The sequence below is a fragment of the Impatiens glandulifera genome, chromosome 9, assembly GCF_907164915.1.
Source record: "Impatiens glandulifera chromosome 9, dImpGla2.1, whole genome shotgun sequence".
Taxonomy (NCBI): Eukaryota; Viridiplantae; Streptophyta; class Magnoliopsida; order Ericales; family Balsaminaceae; genus Impatiens; species Impatiens glandulifera.
Window position 1 is genome coordinate 28,990,724 of NC_061870.1, and position 25,918 is coordinate 29,016,641.

At 32.0% G+C, this 25,918-nt stretch overlaps 7 protein-coding genes across 7 annotated transcripts; 2 read left to right on the forward strand and 5 right to left on the reverse strand.

The window, feature by feature from the left end:
- The first annotated feature begins 951 nt into the window (after nt 1–951).
- On the forward strand, nt 952–2,119 carry LOC124915688 (probable galacturonosyltransferase-like 10). Its single transcript, XM_047456452.1, has one exon. The coding sequence runs from the start codon at nt 989–991 to the stop codon at nt 2,021–2,023; it is 1,035 nt and encodes a 344-aa protein (XP_047312408.1). The 5' UTR covers nt 952–988; the 3' UTR covers nt 2,024–2,119.
- On the reverse strand, nt 2,071–3,507 carry LOC124915689. The gene is made up of 4 exons (XM_047456453.1): nt 2,857–3,507; nt 2,535–2,781; nt 2,306–2,460; nt 2,071–2,227 (listed from the first exon to the last, which is right to left on the reverse strand). The coding sequence occupies exons 1-4, from the start codon at nt 3,330–3,332 to the stop codon at nt 2,152–2,154; spliced, it is 954 nt and encodes a 317-aa protein (XP_047312409.1). The 5' UTR covers nt 3,333–3,507; the 3' UTR covers nt 2,071–2,151.
- Nucleotides 3,508–5,557: 2,050 nt separating this feature from the next.
- Nucleotides 5,558–6,804, reverse strand: LOC124914471. Its single transcript, XM_047455026.1, has one exon. The coding sequence runs from the start codon at nt 6,652–6,654 to the stop codon at nt 5,668–5,670; it is 987 nt and encodes a 328-aa protein (XP_047310982.1). The 5' UTR covers nt 6,655–6,804; the 3' UTR covers nt 5,558–5,667.
- A 3,281-nt stretch (nt 6,805–10,085) lies between these two features.
- On the forward strand, nt 10,086–12,073 carry LOC124913852 (U-box domain-containing protein 40). The gene has a single exon (XM_047454285.1). The coding sequence runs from the start codon at nt 10,347–10,349 to the stop codon at nt 11,865–11,867; it is 1,521 nt and encodes a 506-aa protein (XP_047310241.1). The 5' UTR covers nt 10,086–10,346; the 3' UTR covers nt 11,868–12,073.
- Nucleotides 12,074–14,460: 2,387 nt separating this feature from the next.
- Nucleotides 14,461–15,726, reverse strand: LOC124913853 (peroxidase 63-like). Its single transcript, XM_047454286.1, has 2 exons — nt 15,079–15,726; nt 14,461–14,944 (listed from the first exon to the last, which is right to left on the reverse strand). The coding sequence occupies exons 1-2, from the start codon at nt 15,631–15,633 to the stop codon at nt 14,513–14,515; spliced, it is 987 nt and encodes a 328-aa protein (XP_047310242.1). The 5' UTR covers nt 15,634–15,726; the 3' UTR covers nt 14,461–14,512.
- Nucleotides 15,727–19,487: 3,761 nt separating this feature from the next.
- On the reverse strand, nt 19,488–20,807 carry LOC124913854. Its single transcript, XM_047454287.1, has 4 exons — nt 20,467–20,807; nt 20,204–20,257; nt 20,018–20,077; nt 19,488–19,700 (listed from the first exon to the last, which is right to left on the reverse strand). The coding sequence occupies exons 1-4, from the start codon at nt 20,749–20,751 to the stop codon at nt 19,575–19,577; spliced, it is 525 nt and encodes a 174-aa protein (XP_047310243.1). The 5' UTR covers nt 20,752–20,807; the 3' UTR covers nt 19,488–19,574.
- Nucleotides 20,808–21,887: 1,080 nt separating this feature from the next.
- Nucleotides 21,888–24,487, reverse strand: LOC124914199 (xyloglucan glycosyltransferase 4). Its single transcript, XM_047454698.1, has 4 exons — nt 23,696–24,487; nt 23,304–23,612; nt 22,823–23,227; nt 21,888–22,731 (listed from the first exon to the last, which is right to left on the reverse strand). The coding sequence occupies exons 1-4, from the start codon at nt 24,320–24,322 to the stop codon at nt 22,078–22,080; spliced, it is 1,995 nt and encodes a 664-aa protein (XP_047310654.1). The 5' UTR covers nt 24,323–24,487; the 3' UTR covers nt 21,888–22,077.
- Between the last annotated feature and the right edge of the window lie 1,431 nt (nt 24,488–25,918).

Consider the following 25,918-nt stretch of genomic DNA (forward strand, 5'->3'; position numbering starts at 1 on the left):
TTTTTTTTATCAATTATATATAATATAAAACTCACTTTTTAATTATATATTTATAAATTTAATATATTTATTTAAAATAATTTGAATATTTTATTAACTTAATTTTAATTATTAATAAATTATTTAAATTAAAAAATAAATTAGATGAATATATTAGTTTCTATAATTTTTTATATTTTTATTGTCTAATTTTTATTCTTATAAAATGTTTAATTTATTAATATTTTTTAACTATTATAAAACTAAGTAAATATATAATATTATTAATATTGTTTTATTCTCACTAATTAAGTGAAGTCTCATTCATATATTTTTTTATAATATTTTCCTAATAAAAAATTAATATTACTTTATTTTAAATAACAAATATAAATAAAGTAAATATATAATTATGACGTGTTTGTTTGTACAAATATATTTAAATTTAAATTTTATTATTATAATAATTAAATAAAATTATAAAATAAGAAAAAGTTAATAATAGAATGAAAAAAGGGAAAAAGATAAATAATAAATAATTAAATATTTGAAAAGGTGATAAGTTAAAAAAACGCGTTTATGTTAATTTATCAGTTAAAATTAATGGAATAGATTATGTGAATAAAAATCTTATGTGAATTTATATTTTTTTTATATATATAGCATAAATCAAACAAATATATATTTTAAAAATAATATTAAATAATCTTACATAACATAAATCAATCAAATATATATTTTAAAAATAATATTAAATAATTCTACGTCAAACAAGCCTTTATAAAAAAAAAAAACTGATAATTTTCAATTAATGTGTGCAGAAACTAAATTTTGAAAAAGACACCGACTTTTTTTTTTTTTTTTTTCGTGTTCTTTTAGGAATACGCGTTGACGGTTCTTCGTATCAACCCTTCTTCTTTATACTTTATAAAGAACATCTCTTTAGTCTCCCTTCCTCCATTAATCCTCATCATCTGTTTGTGTTTCCTCTCTCACTTGTAATAATAACATGCTTATTCTGAAATGGGTTTTCGTCTGTTTATCTATTTCTCTCTTCTCCCCAACTTTAGCAATCCGATCATTTTCAAATCTAGTGAAAGAAAACGGGTTCTTTGAAGCTCCGGCTTACCAAAATGCAGAAAACGGTTGTCCCCCAATATCATCTCTCACTCACATAGCCATGACTATTGATTCTGAGTATTTAAGAGGATCAATGGCAGCTGTTCATTCTCTTCTAAAGCATACTTCTTGCCCAGAAAACCTTTATTTCCATTTCATTGCAGCCGAATCCAAAAACCCATCTCCACAAGACTTGGCTCAGATCTTGAGATCTTCATTCCCTTCTTTGCCTTTCAAAGTCTACCCTTTTAACCAAGGACTCGTCAAAGACTTAATCACTCCTTCAATCCGACAAGCTCTTGAAAACCCATTGAACTACGCCAGAACATACATAGCCGACATTCTTGATTCCTCAGTCCATCGAGTTATCTACTTAGATTCCGATGTTATTGTCGTCGACGATATTCAGAAGCTTTGGGCTGTTGAATTAACCGGGTCCAGAGCTATAGGGGCACCGGAGTACTGTCACGTGGACATTGGACGGTATTTCACTGACGAATTCTGGTCTGACCAAGAACTCTCCCAGGTCTTAAATGGCGGCAACGAGAATAATAATAAGAAGAAGGGTTGTTACTTCAACACAGGAGTGATGGTGATGGATTTAGAGAGATGGAGAGAAGGGAATTACAGGTTGAGAATAGAGAAATGGATGGAGATTCAAAGAGAGAGGAGGATTTATAGTTTGGGTTCTTTACCGCCATTCTTGCTGGTGTTCGCCGGAGAAGTTGAGGCCATTGGTCATCAGTGGAATCAGCATGGGCTTGGTGGGGATAATTTGGTAAATAGCTGTAGGTCTTTGCATCCTGGTCCGATCAGTCTTCTTCACTGGAGCGGGAAAGGGAAGCCATGGGTGAGACTAGACCGTGGGGAACCTTGCCCAATCGATCATCTATGGGCTCCTTATGATCTCTATAAACAGAGATGACATTTTTGTCCATATGATTCATTATTCATTCATTTGTAACAGAGATTTTGTATAGAAACAGAGTAATAAAGAGACAATCAAATTCTTATTGAAATTTTTTGACAAAATTATATATATATACATGTTCTTTACAATAAACCAACAGCACAACTCAAATGTAATCTATTCTCCAGACCTCTCAAGTGATGACCCATTAACATACACCTGAGAGTAATGATCAAAAGAGAAACTTAAGAATGATAATAATGGTGTCAAAAACAGAGAGATGATTTGAAAACTAACCAGAAAAGAAGCTTTGCTAGATAATCACGTGAAGTGCTGCTTATGCTCTCTCCATTTGATTCTTCTTCTTTAAAGAATTGCAGTAGAATATTCTGGACAAGCTGATGAATAATTTTCTCAACTTCTAATGAAGATGGTTGTGACAATTCACTCACCTGTTCAAAAACCCAACAAGGTTTCATGTTTCAGAAGAGATGAGAAGAATGAGAAAGTTTTAATTAGAGCAAACCATATAAGATTCCAATGATCTCAAATAACCCAATAGATCATTGTGATTCTTCACATTTGCTTGTTTCTTGGAATCCATTTCCTTGTTAGCCATAGTTAATTCGGACTCCAACTGTTGAATATAGTTTCTAACTTCAGGAGACAATGATCCAAAGCTTTCAACTTTACTAATCTTCTCCTCCCCTTCTGAATCAATTTCAAAATTCCTCATCAATGATATTCTATACTCTGCATTCCACAGTGTATACCTGTAAAAAACACTCAAATTCTATATAAACTGAAGTTTTTGCATTATGAAGAATCTGAGGAATGGTGAATTTTACCCAGTCAATATGGAGGACACGAGAAGGCGATCAAGGGGAGCTTTAGAAACCCTAACTATGACAGAAAATTGGTCAGAAGGAAGCAATCCTAACATAGCGGAGATAGTTTCTTTCATAGAATCCTTAGCTGAATCAGAGACCCCCTTAGAAATTACAGATGTATCCAATGGTTCGATCCTCTTAAGCATGTTTGCAATTACAGAGAATTCTCGACTGAACCCGGATTTCCTAGTGGAGACGAAATCATCGGAGACGCCTCCTCCTCCACCGTCTACGCCGGAGAAAAGACAGTTAACTGCAGCTCCGGAACGTTTTCTCAAGGCGGATGGGAGTAGTATGGGTCGGATGAGAAGATGGTTGTTGGTAAAGGGAAGATTTTTCGTCGGCGTCGGCGGCGGCGGCGACTGGAGAAGGTTGATGGAGTGATCAACAGCCGCGAAGCGTGAGATCAGAAAAGCTCTGGCAGAAACGGCCATTAACGATTTGAGAGATAAAGAAGGAGGTCTAGTTTTGGGTTGGAGTGGGTCGAGGGAAGGATTGAACGGCTCCGGCGGGAAGGATTGGACGGCTCCGGCGGAAAGGATTGGACTTTACCCTCTCTTCTTCTTCTTCATATTTCTCAAACCACGAGATCCTTTCGGGTTCTGTTAAATCGTAATCAGCGAAAAAACATAATAAAATGGAAACAAATAATAAAAATTGTTTTGTTTTTTTAACACCGGTTTTTCTCTTTTTTACCCCTCAAATAGTTTTCATTTTTCTACTAGCTATATGGGTATATTGGTAATCTTCCAGATTTATTATATATATAAATAACATGCATGCCCTTTATATGTTTTTATAATTAATTTAATAACATTTTTTTCAAACCTAAACAAACTTGATTTTGACTACCAAAAGCCAGCAAACCAGAGTGTTTTTGTAAATTTATTTATATGCTAATTTATTTAAAGAAAAACAAATTAAAAAACATTCTCAGATAACTCAATTAGAGTTAACATTTTATGGTGCTAATGGTTTAGTAACTTTAGTTATGAAGTTGATATTTGTTATTATGTATTGTTGATGTACTTTATTAATTTTGTGTAATTTTTGTAATCTCTTATTTTAATGTAATGTGCAGCCTAATCTTAATTTATTTTGTTCAGGTTGAGACAAGATATAAAGTGGTAGAAAATTAGAGGTAGAGTTTAGAGGGACAAATTAGGGTTGGACCTACATTCAAAATATATATGTATCAGTTTAGTCGGTTGTGTTTGGTGTATATTCAATAAGATCTATCTATCTATCTATCTATCTTTCTCTCAAATTTAAAAATAAATATTATTATTATTATTTTTTTTATAAGGGTTATACATAAATGACTAAGCATATGTTTATGTGTACAAGATCTAGAAATCCAAGTTAGTGTAATTTTGAAAAACATTTATGGTGAACTTAAAAATAATAATAAAACTAGAGTAGATAAATATAAGTTCTATTTTTTTTTTAAAAATAGATAAAAAATAGTATATTAAACTTAAAAAAAATAAAAATCAGGAGTAATATCACTTTTTTTTCTAATTTTTTTTTCTTTCAAGGACCAAGGTGGACTCCTGCTTCAGAGTTCTGATATGATCTTCTGATCTGATCAGGGTCCATAAGGATTAAGGATATAAATCCTCCACAACTTAAGCCCAATGAAAATAACTATAGCCCATTAGACTAACTTATACAACTTCAGATTTGATCTGTTTTCCCAATGTCGGATATCACGAACCGACCCGGCCCAAGAATAAGCCCAACTTAACAACCACTACATACATTGTTTTCTCCATTTTGTTACACTTAGATCGAGAAAATATGTTCAATCGATTCTATGAATCTGATTCGTTTGAAAAACAATATTGCTAAATAATATAAGCATGCATAATATTTACTTTAAAAGAAAAATAACAACAATAATTATAGTAAAAAATTAATATAAATCAATTTGGCATAAATGAAAAATAAATATCACCAAAATAAGTTACCATTATTATTTATATTTCTTTAAGTATCTTTAAATGGTTGATCAACTTAACAAGATATAACTCTTTGTTTCAATTATGTGTTTCTTTTAAATTTTATACATCATCTGTAGGTTTAACCATTCGATAGCGATCACCACTAAATTTACAATTCGATCATTAGCTTGATTAGTTTTTTATACAGTTTTGCCCATCCAATTCGATTTTGACAGTTCGGTTTTCCTGCATCATATATTAAGGCAACTAGCATTGCAAGCAAGAATCGCCAATCCAAACACTTGGAGAAAAATAGATATATGATAAAAGAATGAACAAATTAAAAATCTTTTAGATGAGAGAAACCAAATTCATACATACTTTATCTACTGCTACCCCCATTAACTAATACTAGTGTCATTTAACCAGAGCATTGTATGCATTATTTTCCATGTATGATGAAGGATGAAAAGAAGAAGTAGTAGTTGATTGTTTAAAGTGATTTGTGAGCATTTGGGAATCTTATTAGATTCTAAAGAAAATGGGACAAACTGGTTTATGATTAAAAACAAAAAGCTGAGGCTTTCTTTCACCAATCCACTAGTCTAATTCACCACTTTCAGTAAAAATAATCAATGTTACAAGAACAAGATTATCCTTTTTTTTCTATTTAATTGATTTATAGCACAGCCATTTAAGTGGGAATCATGTAGTACTAGTAGGTTAGTTCTTCATCAATATCATCATCATCATAAAGAACAAAATGAATGGATAAAACTCCTTGTAAATCATCAAACACTTACAAGTAAGTAGTAGTAGTACCTTCTCAATGGGAATCTAAACCATTAACTTCTTCACCCTTCTCCTTAATCCTCACTTCTTTGATCTCATCTTGACCTTGATCTTGACCTGGTTTGTCATCATCATCATCAGAATCTAGAGTGAACTGTTGATGACTATAGCCACCACCACCACCACCACCGTCGATGGCCTGCATTTCAGCACCAATTTGCCTGTATTCTCCATCAAACCCTCCTCCTACTCTCTTCTTAGAAACAAAAGAGTACAAGCCAACAACCATAACCACAAGGAAAGCAAGATGACAATTGAACTGAAGCGTGGCAATTGCTCTTCCTCTATGATATTCAGGATGCCCTTTGCATTTCACAGTAAAATTCCCTCTACTCTTCTCATGTAAAGAGCACCCATTTGCAATTACACTCGAGAAGAAAGACAAACCCATTTGAATCAACCATGTCCCCTGTAATATCAATCCAATCCCACGCCCCAACCTAGCATATCTAGCCTTTGGTGTTTTCAGTTCAAGCATTGTTGACACAACACATACACCAATAGGAACGAGCAATAGATCGTAATACTGGTTCTCGATTCCACTTATGTCTTTCCTTTGAAGGTAAAACAACATGAATTCTTCAATGAAACCGAACAGACAAAGCAGATTTAAGATTGATGAAGGGAACAACATCGAACTATTTACATGGGTAAGGACACCAATAATCGAGTAGACAAGAAACAGTGAAGCAATGGCGATTACCTCTAGCTGGAGGACGAATCCGATCGAATCCTTGAAGTTGTGGGCATCGATTAACGATACTAGAGAGTTTAAAACGAACAAGAATGAGAGAACGGTGACTGCAACAAAAGTCACCGATGAAGAAGAAGAAGACGGCGGTTTCTTCGTTGACACAGATGAAGATGGCGATGCCGTCGTGGGTTGATCTGAAACCAGAGATTCCCATCCGCCGATAAGGATCAAGCTACCTCCTGCTAGGGTGTAAGCGAATAATCCCATTGCAGTAGAAAGATCTAGAAAGATCTGTATGTCGTCTTAGGTTTGCTGCGGTTAGTAGATGTTCTTCGCATCAAATGATCAGTGCAGTTTTGGGTTCCAAGGTCAAACGTCACCCTTCTCGCCTGCCTTGGATTTTCTTAAGGTTCAAATCTATCTATAGCCGTATTGATCATCAATTTGTTTAAAATAAAAATCAGAACTTTACCCATAATAACCACAAATAATTATTTAATGTCACGCTAAAATAATGATGGTTAATTCAAAGAAACGAAGTAAAATGTAGAAAATGAGTGAGCCCATATTTCCTTTATATACATGTGACACATGTGATGTTGTACCGTTGTATATCATTGAATTGAGATAGTGTCAGTAAAGTATGATCGAATTAATCGGAAATGAGAGTGGACCATCTTTCGAACTAACCGGAAATGAGAGTGAACCATGCCTCATTAGATATCATTGGATTGAGACAGCGTTGGCAAGTGTACGATCGAAATAACCTTAAAATACTCTATTTTAAATCTTTCATAAACATTACTATCAAATTGTAACGAGCTATTAAATATATTTAAACTATAGTTTATTGTCTCAAATAATTTAACATATTCAAATTCGTTGTTACGCGCTAGAACTTTCATGTTGACGATCATTTATTCCGACACCATCTAGGGTTCCGCAAACAATGGGATAGATATCTCACCCCCTCACCCCTGATAACTGTTATCATGAACTATAGTTAACAAACAATACAAGTTATAAGGCACTTTTAAAAAAAAAAAAAAAAGGTTAAAATAGAAAATAATTAGAATCTTCACCAAACAATTATGTCTGTTAGTCTAACTTAATTTTCCAGCAATGCCTACATTGCATTTGCGGGGAAATGAGAGTGAATCATGTTTCATTGGATATCATTGGATTGAGACAATGCCAGTAAATTATAATATTCAATTAACCCTAAAATACTCTCATTTAAATCTTTGATAAACATTGTGCTATCAAATTGTAATGAACTTTTAAATATTTTTAAATTATAGTTTATTGTCTCAAATAATTTAAAAGATTCAATGTTGGTTAAATTACGTGTTTACCCGCAAATGCAATATAGGCATTGAGATCAACAAGAATGATATCTTTCAGCATATATACCAATACTCGTTGTTACGTGCTAGAACGTCCATGTTGACGATCCTTTACTCCGACACTATCTAGGGTTCCGCGAACAATGTGATATATTACCCCGAATAACTGATTTAATGAATTATGATCAACAAACAGTATAAGTTATTAGACATTTTTTTATATAAAAAAAAATTCAAATAAAAAATAATTAGAATCTTCACAAAACAATTATATCTCTTACTTTAACTTAATTTTCATTATATATTAAAGTGTTTGCTTCTCAACTTCCATTAATCAAACTAATAATAGGGATATAGCTAGCTAAGAATCAGATATTCAGGTGTTAGTGTGAATTAATTATAATTAAATCAGTGTCCATTTAATTAGTTAATATGTATATCCACACGTAATGAGAAAGTATGAAAAGAACCTACCTACCCATATCATTGACAAAATGATAAACATAACCAATTAAGTCCAACTAAAAGGAAGAAGCTTCGTTAATTTTGTTTCACTTTCTAATCTCAAATAAGTAATTGTTAAAGTAGTTTTATTACTAATAATGGATAATTTAATCAAACACCCTCACTTAATCTTTAGCAATTTAAATCCTTTTATATATCGAATAAATTACTTATCAAACTAGGCCTAAGAAAAGCAAAAAAGACTCACAATAATGAAAAAGGGATTGGGGCCAATACTTTTAATTTGTCCAACAAATATGAGAATAAAATATTGAAAAGGAGTCACTTTTTCAAAAGAAAAAAGAAAAGGTGAAAAGATGATAAAAAACAGTTCACATACAGACGATGATGAACAAAGTTAATTAATCTTAAACAACACTAAATATCCAACATGTCAAAAGATATCCTTTATCATGTTCTTAATTAAACATAATAAATTGCTTAATCACTAAGCAACCAATCTCAATCATTATAATTATTAGTATATATGCATGCATTATAAATATATATGCTGTTGTTCTTCACCTCACTCAACCTATATTTATGATGATCTGTAAATTAAATAAAAATAAATGACTTTCTCTTTTAATCAATCCTTTCAAGAATTGCAAGTATTGGTTTTAGATATTGATTATATAAATTGCATTCAACTTTTTGTTTTGTTTTTGTCATTATTACTATTATTAAAGCAAACAACTTATCTAAACTATTATACATATGAATCAAATCATCCTTTATATGAATATTTTCTGGCTCCTACAAAAATATTCAATTATCTTACTCACATGTCCCCCAAACCCTTTTTGTTAGCAATTAGCATAAAGCGGTGGTTACTAAATATCTAACATTCAATATAATTCAGAGTGAGTAAAAAACTGTGATAAAATGTTAACTTCTCAATTAGGCTCAATCTTTTCAATGATTAAAGATAATTGATAATTTACATTAACTTTTATCCATTAACTCTTACTATAACTCAATTACAAATAACTTTGTGGAAGATATAAAAAATTTAGATTCAATTTTTATTAAATTGTTATAAGTTTTTTAAGTGTGAAGTATGTTGCTATCGTGACAATCTACTACTATGATTTTCACTTTCATGTTATAATAGTCTACAATGTTATAATAGTCTGAGTGGACTCGTGTTAAAAAAATTAATCTGAATCTTTATTTTTTAAGTGTATATCTTAATAATTTATGTCGATAAATTGAGATAAACTGTAATTGCGAAAACATATATAATGAAAAATGATTAATTAAGTCATTTTTTTGGATCATCTCTATCTTGGATCCGAAACTAGACCTAGATTGGAATGTCCGATGTGTAGGGTTTAAACCTTCCAACCCGACGTAAACATCACTTGCGTGTTTTTTAGAATGTCTCTACGTTTAGTCTAGTTAATTTAACCTAATAAGTATAATTTAATAAGTATTCATTTTTATTCGGTTAATCATCGAAACAATACTGTATAATATACAGTTACTAAATAATTTTATTTATGTAATCAAATGTTTTAATTAATTCCAACAAATCCAACTTGTATCTTTAATCCTTCCTAAATTACTCTAAACACTTTTTGAGCTGCCTTATGGGATTAATTGTGAATTATATGTATATAAAAAATAATTGTAAAGTCTTATCAGGAAAAGCATGGGAGCAATAATAATGTCAACATGAAGATCACTTATGAATTTATTTTGTTTGTATAATAATAATAATAATACTTTTTACATGATGTTATGGCCAATAAAAAAAAAAGTTGGGTATTAAATAAAGTTTGATAATTTCTAAATACCCTGAAACCAGGGCCTAAAGTAGAAATTAATAATCATCTTATTCTCTCTCTCTCTCTTCACATTTACCAAGTTGATATGAAGTTGCTAGCAAAGCAGAGCAAAGCAAAAGTTATCAAAGATCATCGTGCCCCTCTTTCATCTAATCTCATCAACAGAGATAGAGAGAATAATAAGTGATGCCATCTCAATCTTCCTCCTTTGACCAGTCTAGGTCTAAAATGGACTCACTGTTTGTCTATCATCTCTTCTCTTCTTCAAGTTTTGGACTCACTTCTAAATCATGGATAATAATATCATTCTTGAATTTCAATGCTAGTTTTTGAAAGGTTTTTCATCGAGAGAGAAGATACAGAAATGGGTAGTGGTAAGAACAGATGGAGAATCTCTTTCCATCGATCAACAGCAGCACCGGCCAAAAAGCAGCCACCAATAGAGTTCATTTGCCCAATTTCTGGTTCATTAATGGCCGACCCAGTCATCGTTTCCTCCGGCCAAACATTCGAGCGTAACTGCGTTTCCGTCTGCAAAAACGCTGGTTTCAATCCCCTCCTATCAGACGGTTCCATTCCAGATTTCTCCACCATCATCCCTAACCTCGCCCTCAAATCCACCATTCTCAACTGGTGTCGTGAATCTTACGTAGACCTCCCCAAACCCATCGATCAAATCTCAGCAGAAAAGCTAGTTCTTTCTCTCGTAGCCTCGCAAACCCATAATCTAATCGACCCACCTAAACAAGATGATATAAGAAAGCCCGCCGGGGGGAAATCAACTCACCGACCGAGTCGCCTCTCCACTAGTTCGTCCGAGTCCGTGGCTACAGTCGCATCCGGCCCAATCTCACGGCCATCTTGCTATTCCTCGCAGTCTTCCTCGTCGGAGATCGAAGTCCTAAACGTTAACTCGTCCGACGAGGAAGAATTAATCGTCAGGCTGACTAGTTCCCTGGTCCATGAACAAGAAGACAGTTTAATTTCACTAAGGAAGGTGACAAGAACCAAAGTGGAAACCAGAAGTCGTCTATGCACTTCCCGATTAATGTCAGTCCTCCGATCCTTAATCACATCCAGATACGCCGTGATTCAAGTGAACGCAACCGCAGTTCTGGTAAACCTCTCCCTGGAGAATCAAAACAAGGTAAAGATCGTTCGGTCCGGAATCGTCCCACCGTTGATTTCCATCTTAAAAGGTGGATTCCCTGAGGCGCAGGACCACGCTGCAGGAGCACTGTTCAGCCTAGCGCTCGACGATCAAAACAAGACGGCAATCGGCGTATTAGGAGCATTGCAGCCACTTATGCATGCCCTCCGGTCGGAATCAGAGCGAACTCGGCATGACTCGTCCCTAGCGCTTTACCACCTGACACTGGTTCAAAGTAACAGGTCAAAGCTAGTCAAACTGGGTGCTGTTCAAACCCTAATGGGGATGGTTAAATCGGGACATATGTTGGGTCGAGTCATGTTGATACTGAGTAACTTAGCTGGTTGTGCAGATGGGCGAGCCACGATGCTCGATAGTGGTGCGGTGGAGTGGTTTTTGGGAATGTTGAGACGAAACGAGTTGGAGTTTGAGTCGGGTCGTGAGATTTGTATAGGGACGTTGTATGGTTTGAGCCAGGGTGGGTTGAGGTTTAAGGCGGTGGCGAAGGCGGCGGGGGCGGTGGAGGTTATGGAAGAGGTGGAGAAAACGGCGGCGGGAGGAAGCGGCGAGAAGGTGAAGAGAGTTTTGGATGTATTGAGAGGGAGAGAGGAGGAAGAAGAAGAAGTGGATTGGGAGGAGTTGCTTAATACAGAGTCCGATGAGCCTCGCCGCCGGACGATCTCTTCTTGACGATTGACTCGCCGGAGATTAATACATCGGTTTTTTACAATTAATTCTTCTTCTTATGAGATTAATTGCCTTCTTTTGATTGGCTTGTATTCTTGTTTTTATTTTTTATTTTTATTTTTTACTTTTTGTCTGTAGAGATCGAGTGTTTGATTTTCTGTAATGGATGCTGAAGATGTAGATAAAAAAAATTAATTAGTTTGGTTGGACTGAAATGTAGGTTTAAATAGTTTATTAAATTTTAAACAGTAAGTTTATTGACATTTATATAAATAAATAAAAATATTATGAATAAGGACGGAAAATAAAAAATAAATATTTGTCCTTCAAAACACAAAATTATTTATAATAGAATTATATTTGGACTAAACATCACAATTTTGATATTAGGTTGGTCTATCAAGTAATAGCAATATTCATGACAAGAAGTCTTTATAGGAAAGTAATGGTGTGTTCTTTTATTTTTACTTTAAATATGTTAAAGACATAATACTTATAGCTAAACAAGGCTCTTTCTCGACTCAAATTGTCGGTCTACGGTTTAAGTTTCAATTATCGCTTAAACGCATAACGTCTTTTTTAAATATTACTTTTTAAATATTTGACTTGTTTGAGTGATTTAAACGGTTTTATTAGCGTTGAAACAACAAACCGAATTGTTATAATTGATTTTTGTAAAGAATAAACTGTAATAAATTTGGTTAGGTGAATTTGTGTGATATTTAGTTTAGTTTGAAAGATTTAGGTTAGGTTTGAACATTTTAATTGGTTCTTACTTGCATGTTTTAAAAATATATGCTTAATAAATAAAATAATATTTTTTTAATGGTCCAAAAGTATTTATATTTTTGGTACTTAATTTTATTATATTTAGTAGAGGGATAGTATTATTATATTAATTTAATCTGGTGTTTGGTTAGATTTAAAATAGGTAATAACTCCATACAATTTTGTATATCAAAGAAAATACTAAATATTTATTGTAAGAAAATATTCATACAATAATTATAATTGTATTTTAATTAATTAAAATACTACTGAATAAGAAATAAATAAAAAATAGAGTGAATATTTAAAAATAAATTAATATAAATATAAAGAACAATAACGTTATTTTATTTTATTATATATTTTGATATTACCAACCAAATACAAAATTATAAAATTTATAACTCTATTATACTCCAATTAATACACGATTTAAATATTATTTAATTAATTTTTAAAAATTAAAATTGTCTTTTAACACTTTAATAAAATTATGAAAATAATTTATTTATAAATTATCGAAGTAAGTCAATTTTTTAAATTTGAATAACTAAGTAATAATTTAGTTATGAAACAATTTTTGTATTAAAATATGAAGCAAGATTATATATACGCCAAAATAAAAGATAAAATGGAAAAAAAAGACACATTACGAAAGTTCAACGTATACACATACCCATCTGGGATGGTAAAGGGTGGGGAATGTCATACCCACTCCACTCATATTTTGTTCTTTTTCGGAAATTCCCTCTAAAAAGAATAAATAATCATCTCTTACAAAATTATATAAATAATTTTTTTTAATATTATACATATTTTTATTTATTAAAATTTTATATTATTCTAAACAAATAAACTTAAAATTCATATAAAGTATTTAGAATAAATAAATATATTGTGATGTTATATATTAATTTTGTCTATATCTCTTAATTAAGAAAATCGATTTGGATAAAAAGAAGTCTGACATAAGAGACGGCTAAATATCCTAACGATAAAAAGAAAAGGGTAACTCTATATGGACGACAGAGGCAAGCGTTACTCTAGGTCGTATAGTAACTACGCTTAATCCCGTTAAACCAATGCTGTAGTCCAATTCCTTATTGTCGTGGAACTGGAACTCGACATTGACGGACCTCACTCTAGGGTCGGCTTTGGGGTAAGCCCGGCAAGCCCTCGGGTTAGGGCAACCCACTCCCCAGGGCAGCCCATTTGTTACAAATATTATACTATTTTATTAAATTTATTGTAATTTTAAATATAAATGGATGTAATTTGGTGGTTTAATTTAAAAAATTAGAATTTCTATATGGTTATGGATTCTGCTCACTCTCACCTAGTTGAGTGACTTCCTTGTATACTTAAAAGTAAAAAAAAAATAAAAAATTTGAAACAATTTGGTGCAATTTTAATTTTTTAAGCCCTTTTGTTATGAACTTTACAATATATATATATATATGTAATATTTTTAATTTTTAACTTTAAAACTACATATTTTTTTTTTGTTAGTTATTTTCTTTATAAAATTAGTAACTTTATTAGATTTCTAAATAAAAAATAAAAAAACTGCACCCAAATGATTCCACTGGAAATTTATTGATTAAAATGGGGTGACAAAACAGTTTCAGATTCAATTCCTCTTTAAATTTGTATAAATCTTCACACAACATTAAATGATTCAGATCAATATGGTGAAGTTTACATTAATCATATCATAAATACTGTTTTTGGGGGGAAATATCAAACCTTAAACAGTGAGATTTGAGGAACAAAACAACTATATTTTTTACTACTAATGATATCATATGAATCAGGATGAACGAATCTCAGTAATAATTTGTATAATCATTGAAGAAAGGGATCCAATCTCTTTCGTAAAATCAATTAAATGCATCACACCTGCGTCTAATCTCTCCCTGCCTTCCAATCTTCACCCCATTTTCACTCAACTTCACCATTGCTAAACCAAATGCCTCAAAGAATGCAGTCTGGTTTGCTGAAAAGAGCTGCACAAAAGGCTTCGTCCTCTGATCGGAGAAGAAGGCACGATCAGATGACAGAAGTCCCCACCCCTTTGGAAGATTCTGGAAGTAGGAGTTATCGAAATTGTTGGGTGTCATTATGTCGTTGAATACCGATAGTGTCGGGTTTTTCTGGGAATCGGCACACGCTTTCCTTAAAGCCTCTGCAAACCTAGGATTGTAAGTGGGATCGAATTGTTCCTTCTTTCCACCGTAATTGTATAATCCTGAGCTGAATTCTTTGCAGTGAGAAAACCCAATTGTATGCGCGCCGCTAAGCGCCACCATTTCCTGTTTAACATCAATAGATAGATTCATTGTATAATCTTCTTAAGGTATGTCGACTACCCAGAAAGGGAAATCCAAACCTAACTTTAATAAATGCAGATCCAGAATATGATTGGGGAACGAACGAACGAACGAACCTGGATAGAGAAGCCATTGGAGAAGAAAATGTCAAGTAATTGATTGATTGACATGGTGGGTTTGGGTAATTTTCCGTCGACATTGATGGATTTGGAAGTAAAAGAGTCTTTTCGTCCTAGTTTCAGGTTGTAGTAAGGTCCTCCGACCATTCTGACTAGGTCGCGGGTGGAGACGGCGAGAATGTCTGCGCAGGATACGATTCCGGGGCAGGCGAGTTCGAGGGCGATCTTGGCTCGGACGATGACATCGAAGGCGTCGCCGGGGAGGGAGAGGTTGATGTCGGCATCACGTTCGGCTTTGTTGAAAGGGGTGGATGTGATTAGGACGGATGCGTCGCAACCTTGGACGAAACAGTCGTGGAAGAAGAGGCGGAGAGTGCCGGCGGCGGTGGATGGGGAAATGATTTGTTTGTTTGTGATGGTTTCTTGTATAATCTGGTCGAATCTGGGACAGGATTTGTGGTAGTAGTTTGGTTTGAGCTGAGATTGAACTGGGTTGATGAAGATTAATGAAGATAGAGAGATGATGACAAGAATCAATGGGAAGAATGCCATTGAAGGAAGGATAGATAATGTTCTCTCTCTCTCTCCTCTTCTTCTTCTTCCCAAGTATAGAGATGAAGAAGCAAGTGGAACTCTACAAGTGTTCTCTCTCTTTCACATGGAATAAACAAATTGCATTATTAATATGAAATTTTAGTCTACTTTATTCCATAAAAAAATAATTTATACATGAAAAAAAAAGGCAAATTTCTTTAATGGCCCTTTAATTATTTCTATATTTTTAGCCTTTCATTTATTTTTTTTAAACAAATTACCTAAAATGTCATCAATATATAAATCTTTTATTATTTTTAAATAGTCAAGAAATAACAATTGAGTTGGAATCCAACTTGACATTTTTGCTGAAGAAAAAAAATAATAATAATTAATGTGTTTGAAAATTTTGCAAAGAGGATAAATTCTCCTCAAACATCTTCACCTTTCCTAACGAATCTGTGCGTAAGTTTAATTAATTTTATATTTAGCTTATTTCAAAATTTCGCAACAACTATCGATAATGCTCTAAATAATAATTTTTTTTAATCTATTTAATCATATCTTTCTCATATATATATATATATATATATATATATATATATATATATATATATATATATATATATATATATATATATATATGCAATTGAAGTTAACAGTGAGAAAAAATACTAGTTTTTAATTAAATTAATTTTAATAGTTAATAAATGAAAAAAACTATTATTTTATAATAATTTATATATATTTTAAAATAGTCTATACATTAAATAATAATAATAATTAAAAATAAAAACATTTAAACTTATGTTCAAATCATGACACGCCAATAAAAAATGTAAAACATGAAAAAACAAAAACTAAAAGTTACCAAAAATTTCGCAACAACTATTCAAAATTTCGCAACAACTATCGATAATGCTCTAAATAATAATTTTTTTTAATCTATTTAATCATATCTTTCTCATATATATATATATATATATATGCAATTGAAGTTAACAGTGAGAAAAAATACTAGTTTTTAATTAAATTAATTTTAATAGTTAATAAATGAAAAAAACTATTATTTTATAATAATTTATATATATTTTAAAATAGTCTATACATTAAATAATAATAATAATTAAAAATAAAAACATTTAAACTTATGTTCAAATCATGACACGTGAACAAAAAATGTAAAACATGAAAGAACAAAAACTAAAAGTTACCAAAAATATTCAATATTTTTAAAATAACAATAAGATGGTGATTTGAGGAGTGATGGCACTTCAAATTATTAACCATATATACCATATATGTGTGAGTCAATTATTAAAATTTCTATAATTGCTTTCAAACAAAATAATTAAATAAGATGAATAATATATTTTGAAGTAATTGATATTTTTTAATTCGGAGTAAGTATTGAATCTTAAATTTTGATTTCTCAATTAAAACTCTATTATTACAGGTACCAAAAATTTAGCCAATAACTGCCAGATCTAGCCATCTTAATTAAAAAAATTCAACAGCTGTTAATGAGCTAATATATAATTCTTAAAATAAAAAAGGTTTTAAAGATGTAATCTTATAATATAGTTGTAAAATAAAAATAAAAATAAAAAAAGAGTTGTAAATACCCTTTTAACCCTCTCTTTAGTTAATACCGAAACTGGTTAATTTGGTCACGGTGAGCAGCATGAGTAGCAACCGACCAGTCCCTATTTATAATGTGTTTTTATTAAGAAAATAATAAAAAATGGTATATTATTAATTTATTAATAATATATATATTCTTGAAGCTATGCATCCCATTAATTTGATCAGTTGCATGAATAATGTGCACTGAAAATGGAAGTAATTAAACTAATAAATATATAATTTTGAATAACGCGGCCCATCAATCAAGGAACATGTGAAAGTTTCAAACTGCCACCCCGCGTGGAATACTCTCATTACCTTTTTATTTATTTTTTATCTATTTAATTAATAAATAGTAATTAATTATTAGTTGTGAAGCTATATATATATATATATATATATATATATATATATATTAATAAAAATAAATTATTCAAATCTTTGGCAATTGCTGAAATTTTTGTTAATTTGATAATATTTGTGATAAATTAAAAAAAATCCAAGTACAACATAAAAAAGAAAATCAAATTGTGCAGGAAACCTTATAATTCATCATTTTTATTACAATATAATTTTATTTGATTGTATATTTGAGTTGTTCGTACTTGAAATTTTTCATGTTTTATATTAGAAAATTTTAATGGATTCATTTATCCCAGTTTTAATAGTCAAATATTAAATTCAAACTAATTTGAAGAAAATAATATTGTTGAAATAACCACAAAAATCAAACAATCCAAATCCATAAATAAATGGAATAAATATGTAACAACAATTTAGGTAGGCAACGACTCATTGTTGTTTCTAGGAGGATGTGTAATGTAGTATGAGAAGTTTTGCATTGTTATTCTCAATCCTCGTTTCGACCGCGATCTGTAGAAATATTTCGGTCAATCACATGTTCAATTAACGTTTAATAAATATGAGAAGACTTGATGATAGAGAGTTACCTTAAAGTTGATCTTAGTGGAGCGCAAAGGGGTTGACTATTGTTACATATTGGAGATTTCCCCATATGACTTCTACGGGGAAGTTGTGGAATTCTAAAATATAATTTCTAGATAGAGTGTCATATATGAAGGGATCTTGACAGATGATAGATGCATAAAAATGAGTGTTTTATGGTTAATTGTTGCAGAATATGTTACGAAGAAGTGGAGACGACACATCACTTACTATTGAATTCCAAATGAGTGGCTGAGTTTTGGAGCTTATTTAGAATATTATTGACCTTGAGTGAGTGATAATTGAGTCAATCGTCAATTGTTATAATGTTGAATAGAAACGCGAGCTCGGTTGGATTTAGTCAACGTGTCTCTTTCTTGATTATTTTATGTTGGACTATTTGATTCGAAAGGAATCGTATGACGTTTAGTGATCGCAATCGACCAAAGCGTTTACTCTATAACGCTATTATTACGACGATATGGGAGATCTTTTTTGAAATATCGGTGAAAACAGTTGATAAACTCATTAATCATTTTTAGGATCTCCAAACTCATTAACGTAAGATTGTATGTTATATTTTTTCGTATATGAACATTTTTTTTTATGTTTTCATTTTTTCTCTCTCAAATAATTAATTTTGTTATACTTAATTAACTATACTTATATCATATTGTAAATGAATTACCAAAATAAAATAAAAATCATGTACTAAGATAAAATAAAAATAAAAAATTGAATGTAAAAAGGTTCAAGTTGAATTGACTAAATTATAAATCAAAATCTTCCATCAATTATGCAAATGATTAAGCTGCTTTGGATTAATAATTAATTCATGGATCGAATATATTCAGAACCCCGGTCAGTCCGAAATACCCGGCTTACGTTAAGTTCACATGAGATGAGATTAGAGCATCATTCTTCCAATGACTGAACTGATGTGAGGACATGTGTAAATAATAATCAGAATTCAAAAACAATTAAATTGGAAGGAAATCCAGCTCTTTCATTTTTGTCAAATAAACAAAACCTATATTCCATCCAGATACCCACAACAATACTGCATCACGTGCCTTCGATTCAAAGAATGTAAGCTAATAATATCGATTCATATACTAACATTGCTTCAGCCACCCAAGGGTCAGGATTATCGATTAAGCTACTTGGTCCATGCTGGTTTTGGCATTTAGAATCTTTTCATATGATCACTGTTTTGCTTCATTCATTTTCTTTCCAAATTGTTCATTCCTTTGTTTAATTTTAACTGGAGTCTTTGAGTTTTGAAAGCAATGATGATTAGATTGAAAGGAAATGAATTGCTCTTAAATATATAAGACTTGAACTTGAAAGATTAGCCGATAACAATGCAATGAAAGAAAGGATCCTAATCAAGCTACTACATCTTCATCTTCAAAACTGAGGTTCAGAGTCTGCAGCTTAAATCCTTTTCCTTGTATGATTTCAACCAAACTCGAAGCTACACCTGTAGCTTGTAAAGTTGTCTGTTTCTTCAGCTGCAACACAGAGAATAAATGTGTTCTTCAGTCAGTCAGTCAATGATCAAATGGGTTAGTTTATGGTACATATAGTGTCTGTGTCCACTAACTTAGTAAAACATCAACTCTCTCATTTGTTTGTTGATTTTTTCTCTTCATACATGTGGCATTTTCTTAGTCACCACATGTATAAAGAGAAAAAATCAACAAATGAGAGGGATGATGCTTCACTTTTGTGTATAGATGTCACTTCATGAGTGAGATACATGTGGTCAATGGTAACATCGAATTAACCGATCAAATGATTAATATGCTCGAGAGATGATCAGACTCACCTCGATGCTAGCAATTCCTTCCACAACTTTCACTTCCAAATTGCTAATTCCATCTGTCTCCTATACAACAACAAGAACAACAGATCAAAACCCTACCCACCAATCTTGATTCCAATTCCAATTTCAACAACCAACAATGGATAATCAATTGATACAATTTCAAAAAAATCCAACTGAAAGACCTACTTGTAGAGCCCCGGAAATAGCAGGAATCAATGCTTCATTCATCATTCCATCAGCCTACACAATTATGTAACTTATTCAAGAAATAAGAACAAAAACAGAACAGACCCAAAATTAATGCTCATTATCTATAGAAATTAGATGGATAATTTCAACATTCCAAAAGTTTAACTACATTGAAACTACCATCTATAGAAGCATCTGGCATCCCAATTTCAACAGAGGATATAATAAGAAGATGAAGATAAACTACACTTAGTAAGTACCTGAAAGAACATTGTGAGAACGTCGGAAGGCGAGACCGGAACGACAACCGATGCTTCTGCTTCTGCTGCTTCTTCTGGGACTTGGGTTTCTTCGGAAACCGAACAAGGAACAAACTTTCTATCTCTACGGAATTTCTTTTGAACAGAAACAATTGGGTTATCGAGAGCAACACCGCCGCCATGGTTTCGGAGGTGAACTGTAATTTTGGGCGAAGAAGAACAAGATAAGGAAGGGGATATGGATTTGCAAAATAAAGGAGTCGAAAATCCCAAGATTGAAGCCATTTTCTTCTTCTTCTTCTTATCTGAAAAACTTCGAATTTTGAAGGAGAGGATGTAATGGCGATAAACCTTGAATCTCAGCGGCTCCTTTTTCAATAATATATAAATAACCTATTCAACTATTTCATAACATTTATATAAGCCTCCTAAACATTTTTATTTTTATTTTAACCCCACAAGTTTAAAATACTTATAATTGTGTCTCTCTTCTTATTTTATCTTATAAAGGTGAGTCATATCATTCAAAAAGGGCCGACACAATTAACGTGAAACCCTTAATGAAATGTTTTGCATTAATTTATGTGAAAATGACCAGATTCACAATATTTAAACTATTTGTCCACTCACTTCTTCATTTTCCCCTCTAACAAAATTATATCAAAATGTGTGAATATTTTTTTTTTTTTTCTATATCCTAACTGTTTTAAGTCGTTTTAAAATAAAATTGAATTTGTGACATTTGTTTATTAAAATATTGACTATTATCAATTAAATTATTTGTTTTTTAATATCCACTATCGTGACTCCTACTTTTATTTAAGGCATTATAAGTGAAATCGAAGTCGTGACCTTACCTATCTTAGGAATAAGTATTGACATTTTAGTTTTTAATGAAGTTCAATTTAAACTACCACCTCTTTTTATTACATAACTATTTAAGTTGAGGGAATTACGAAAGTTGAGATTACGACACGACGAGAGTGTGATTTTCTAATAATTCTTATAACCTTTCGCTTTCTCTTTAACTCTTGACGCTAAAAGGAAGGAGGCATGCACATGCACTTGCCTATTTTATTATCTTTCTAATACAAATTGTTAACATTATTATTTGATTGAGTAATGTAATCCATTGGGGGACCCTTCTTGGTTTTCTTGGTTTGTGATTGAGATTGATCAAGATGTCATGATGATTAATGTTGGTTTTAAGAAATAATTAAACATAATTATTTATCTTAAACAACCCAAATGGAGCATGTTTTTTTTAGTTCACAGCAAGCAAGCTGTTTCAAATTTTGTGAAACTTCAAAAAAAAATGGAAGAAGAAGCATATTATTTGAAATATTAATTTCCTATCTAATATTTCCCTAAACCCTAGCTTACTATTAATAAGATGATTATTTTGTATTATTTGAATTTTGTTATCTAAGAATAAATAAGGTCCAAAAGTATACAATCAAAGAATCACTATTTTTCTATTACAATTCTCTCTATATATAATATTAAAAATATATATATTCGACAATCTTAATCAAATCCGAAAGACACGCGCCCGCCCAATTAGATTGTTTGTTTCTCACCGATGATGATGATGATCTGATCGTCGTGAATTCAGTTGACCTGTTCTCCGATCAAGTCCAGACCGACAACCAAAAAAGACAGACCTTGAAACAACAAGAAATAGAAATGTAGGCCATGAGCTGATAACAAGCTCCGACCAGCTGCCGTCAGTAAAAGGAAAGCAAGTGCCAATTCCTTTCTGTACAGCCTGTTCTGTTTCTGTTTCTTCTTCTTCTCAACCACAATTGGAACCCTATTCTCTTCTTCTTCCTTCAATTTGTTCAACATTTCTAACCCAGATTCAGAAAGTCTCCTTTGAACCGGAAACTTCTCTTCTTCCCTCTCTGCCAAAGCTAGTAAATCCGATTCCGATGCTCTGCCGGTCTTCTTTGTTACTACCCATTCGTAAGCACTACCCAGCTGGAACAAACCGGATACCATTGCATTGAACTTTGTGACCGACATTGTGTTTTCAAACATTAGGTATGGAATCAAGAATGGGAATGATTTTGGAGTGGGGAGGATATTCAAGAAGGAGAGCAGAACCGGGACGTAGCAAACAACCCAGAGAGGTAATTCGGCCTCTGGTATGAACATGGTTAATGGAAGAATTATGCAGAATAGAGTGAATGAGTAAAAGGGTAGAATCAATTTCCTTAGAAGGAAGAAGAGAAGAATCAGATTTGATTTCTTCCATATTGATATCTGCACAAGATTTGGGCAAGCAAGAAAACCTTTAAAAATGAAATCTTGGAAAGAAAGTAGAAAAAAAAGGTGAGATTTTTAGAGGACAAACCTTGGAAGTTAAGATGGCCGGAAGACACAACCGGAATAGTTGCATCGGACCGGAATGCCAACGATGTTGTTGTTTCTTATAAGCTTCATAAGATTCCGGTAATTCACAGAGGACTCTGACATCATTAAGGAAGATGAATTTCCATCCATGTAGATGGGCTCGAACGGCGATATCCATATCTTCCACCGTAGTTCTTTCAAGCCAGCCGCCGGATTCTTCTAAAGCTTTGATCCTCCAAACTCCGGCAGTCCCGTTGAAGCCAAAGAAATTCAAAAACATCCCATTAACTTGCTGTTCCACTTCAAAGTGAAAGCATAGATTCACATTTTGAAGTCTGGTTAACAAATTCTCATCCTTGTTCACGAAACACCATCGAGCCTGGACCAAACCCACTTCCGGATTTCCCTGAAAATCCAAGATTGTTAGAGATCATTTGAAAAAAAATTCAATCTTTAGACAAAGTGAGATAAAATTGCAGTACCTTAAAATAGGGTATTGTCTGTTTAAGGTAATCTGGGTTGGGTTGGAAATCAGCATCGAATATCGCGACGAATTCATAGTCCTTAACGTAGGCACAGGCCATGGCTGATTTGAGATTACCTGCTTTATAACCGGTTCTAATGAACCGGTGTCGGTAGATTATATTCACCCCTTTTTGCCTCCACATCGAAACTTCATTCTTGATTAAAAGCTGTGTACTTTCATCGTCTGAATCATCCAGGATTTGAATTAAAAGTCGATCTTTTGGCCAATCCAACAGACAAGCAGCCCCAATTGACGTCGCGAATACCTTTTTTTTTCAAAAAAGAGATCAGATTAAGACTAATGTAGCAGAAATTAAGGTTAATTATATAACTATAACTAATTAATTACCTCTTTCTCATTGCACATGGGTATTTGAACAAGGACCATTGGGAAATTAGAATTCTGTTCAATATCATCTCCTTCTGGTTCTATTATCAATTCTGGTTTCATTTTCTTACATTTCATCCAGAAACAGCCGATGCAGAGTATGAAACGATCCAATGATTGGATCATGAAAAGGGCGATGCAGAAATTTGATAGCTTAATAACCAAAGGTGCGACATAATTAAGTCTAAACGAAAGCCAAGCCATATAAGACCATTCAAGAAGACCCTGAACTTCCCATGGATGAATCATAGTCATCAAATGCCATTTTTTGAAATGAGCAATGCCTTCAATGACTAAACCCATTATAGATAAAGCAAGAAACACTCGGAGAAATCTATACAACCTTCCTCTGTTCTTGGGTTCACCTTCGTTCATCTCGATCCTCTTCTTCGCAGTAAAGAGTACATCTCTCGACCCCATTGCTAGCCATGAAATGCAACTCACGACCCTGTACGCTTTCAAGAGTAGTAGCCAAGTGAACTGTTTCGGACTTGAAGCTTTCGACTTGTCAGGAAAAGCCTGTGCCTTTACGTCGGAAATTTCTATCAGTGGCTTCTCGATCGTCACCACAACTGAACTTGGCGCCATTATTGCTCTGTTATTCTCCGGCGACAATCGATTAATCAAGGGATTACGTACCCAGATGAGGAATCTGGAAACAGAGGGAGAAAATTCAAATCGGAGATTGTTCTAGTTCATGAGTAAAGAATGGATTTTTGTCATCCGGCCGAAAAATCAAGATTAAGAGAGAGAGAAGAGAGATGATTTGAAGAGTCAATAAAGAAATAAGCCGATTTATAAGTAGAAATGGGAAGAGAGAGAGAATATTCTTTTGGCGAAAAAAATGACGGTGAGGAAAAGAAAAAAATTATATTTAATTACCTTTTTTTATTATTTATTTATTAATAATATTCCATAATTATATATTTATAACAGACAAAACTACAACCAGTAGTAGACAAACCAAATACAACCGGCCAACCATACGAAAGATAGAGAGTCAAACCCTAAGATATTGACTAATCTTAGCCGTTAATCTATACCGCGTCGTAGACTAACAATGCCCAGCCAAAAACGGTGCATTATGACAGCCTATCATTTGCGTACGCGTAAGAGAGAGAGTGTCTGTCTGTCTGGCTGTAAAACGCCGTGTGCTTTTTGCGCAAATGGCGTTGATTTTAGAGAGAGAGAGAGCTGTAATCCAATTAATAATTATTATGATTAATTAACTTTTATAAAATCAATTAATTACTTTGTGGATTTTAATTAATTACATTTGGAATATTTTTAATTTAATACTAACATTTTCGGAAATTTAGTTGTCATTTCACTGTCATATATTATTATTAATTAATTAATTAACCCAAATATAGAATAAAAATGATTTGACAAAATAGTTAAAATATAATGGAATAATTAATCTGTATCAATCTTGAATATTTTTTTTCTATAATAATAATATAATGGTATTTAGTTTTGAGAGGTCAAATGATTTAAAATTAAACAGCTGGATTAGTGACATCTATTGCAAGACTTCTCTGCACTCGTTTTCTTCCAAATGGCATAAGATTTCATATTAAAATGTTTTCTCAAAGAAATAAATATTAAATTATTTTTATTAAACTTTTGATTTGATTAAAATTGGTATTTATTATAAAAATTAAATTAAAGATCAGAATTTGGATTTTGTTTTAAAAGTGGTATTCTAATATAATTATAATTACTTTTTAAAATAATAAATAATAATAAATGATTAAAGTTTTTTGATTGAATGGTTACTTCAAAAAAATTGACAACCTTTTAGATCACGTTTGCAGATTTCTTTTTATAATATTCAATGACAAATATATATATATATTTTTAAAAAAACAAAATTTGCTCTGTCAAGAAGACTTTATTTATTTATTTATTAAAACCATATATATATATATATATGAACGGATGTGAAATGACCATCATTCATGCAAAACTAGAACGGCGGTTGAGATGGTTTTCATTTTTTTCAATATTAATAATAATTATTTGAGACGATTTTAAACTTCTCTTAGACTATTCACGGTGTCTAATGATGAATTTGGGAGTGTTGACTTAGTCTAATTGATTTTTAAAATAAGTTTGATACTAAATACAAATATAATATAATATGACATTTAAATTAATTATATATATTTTTATGAACATATT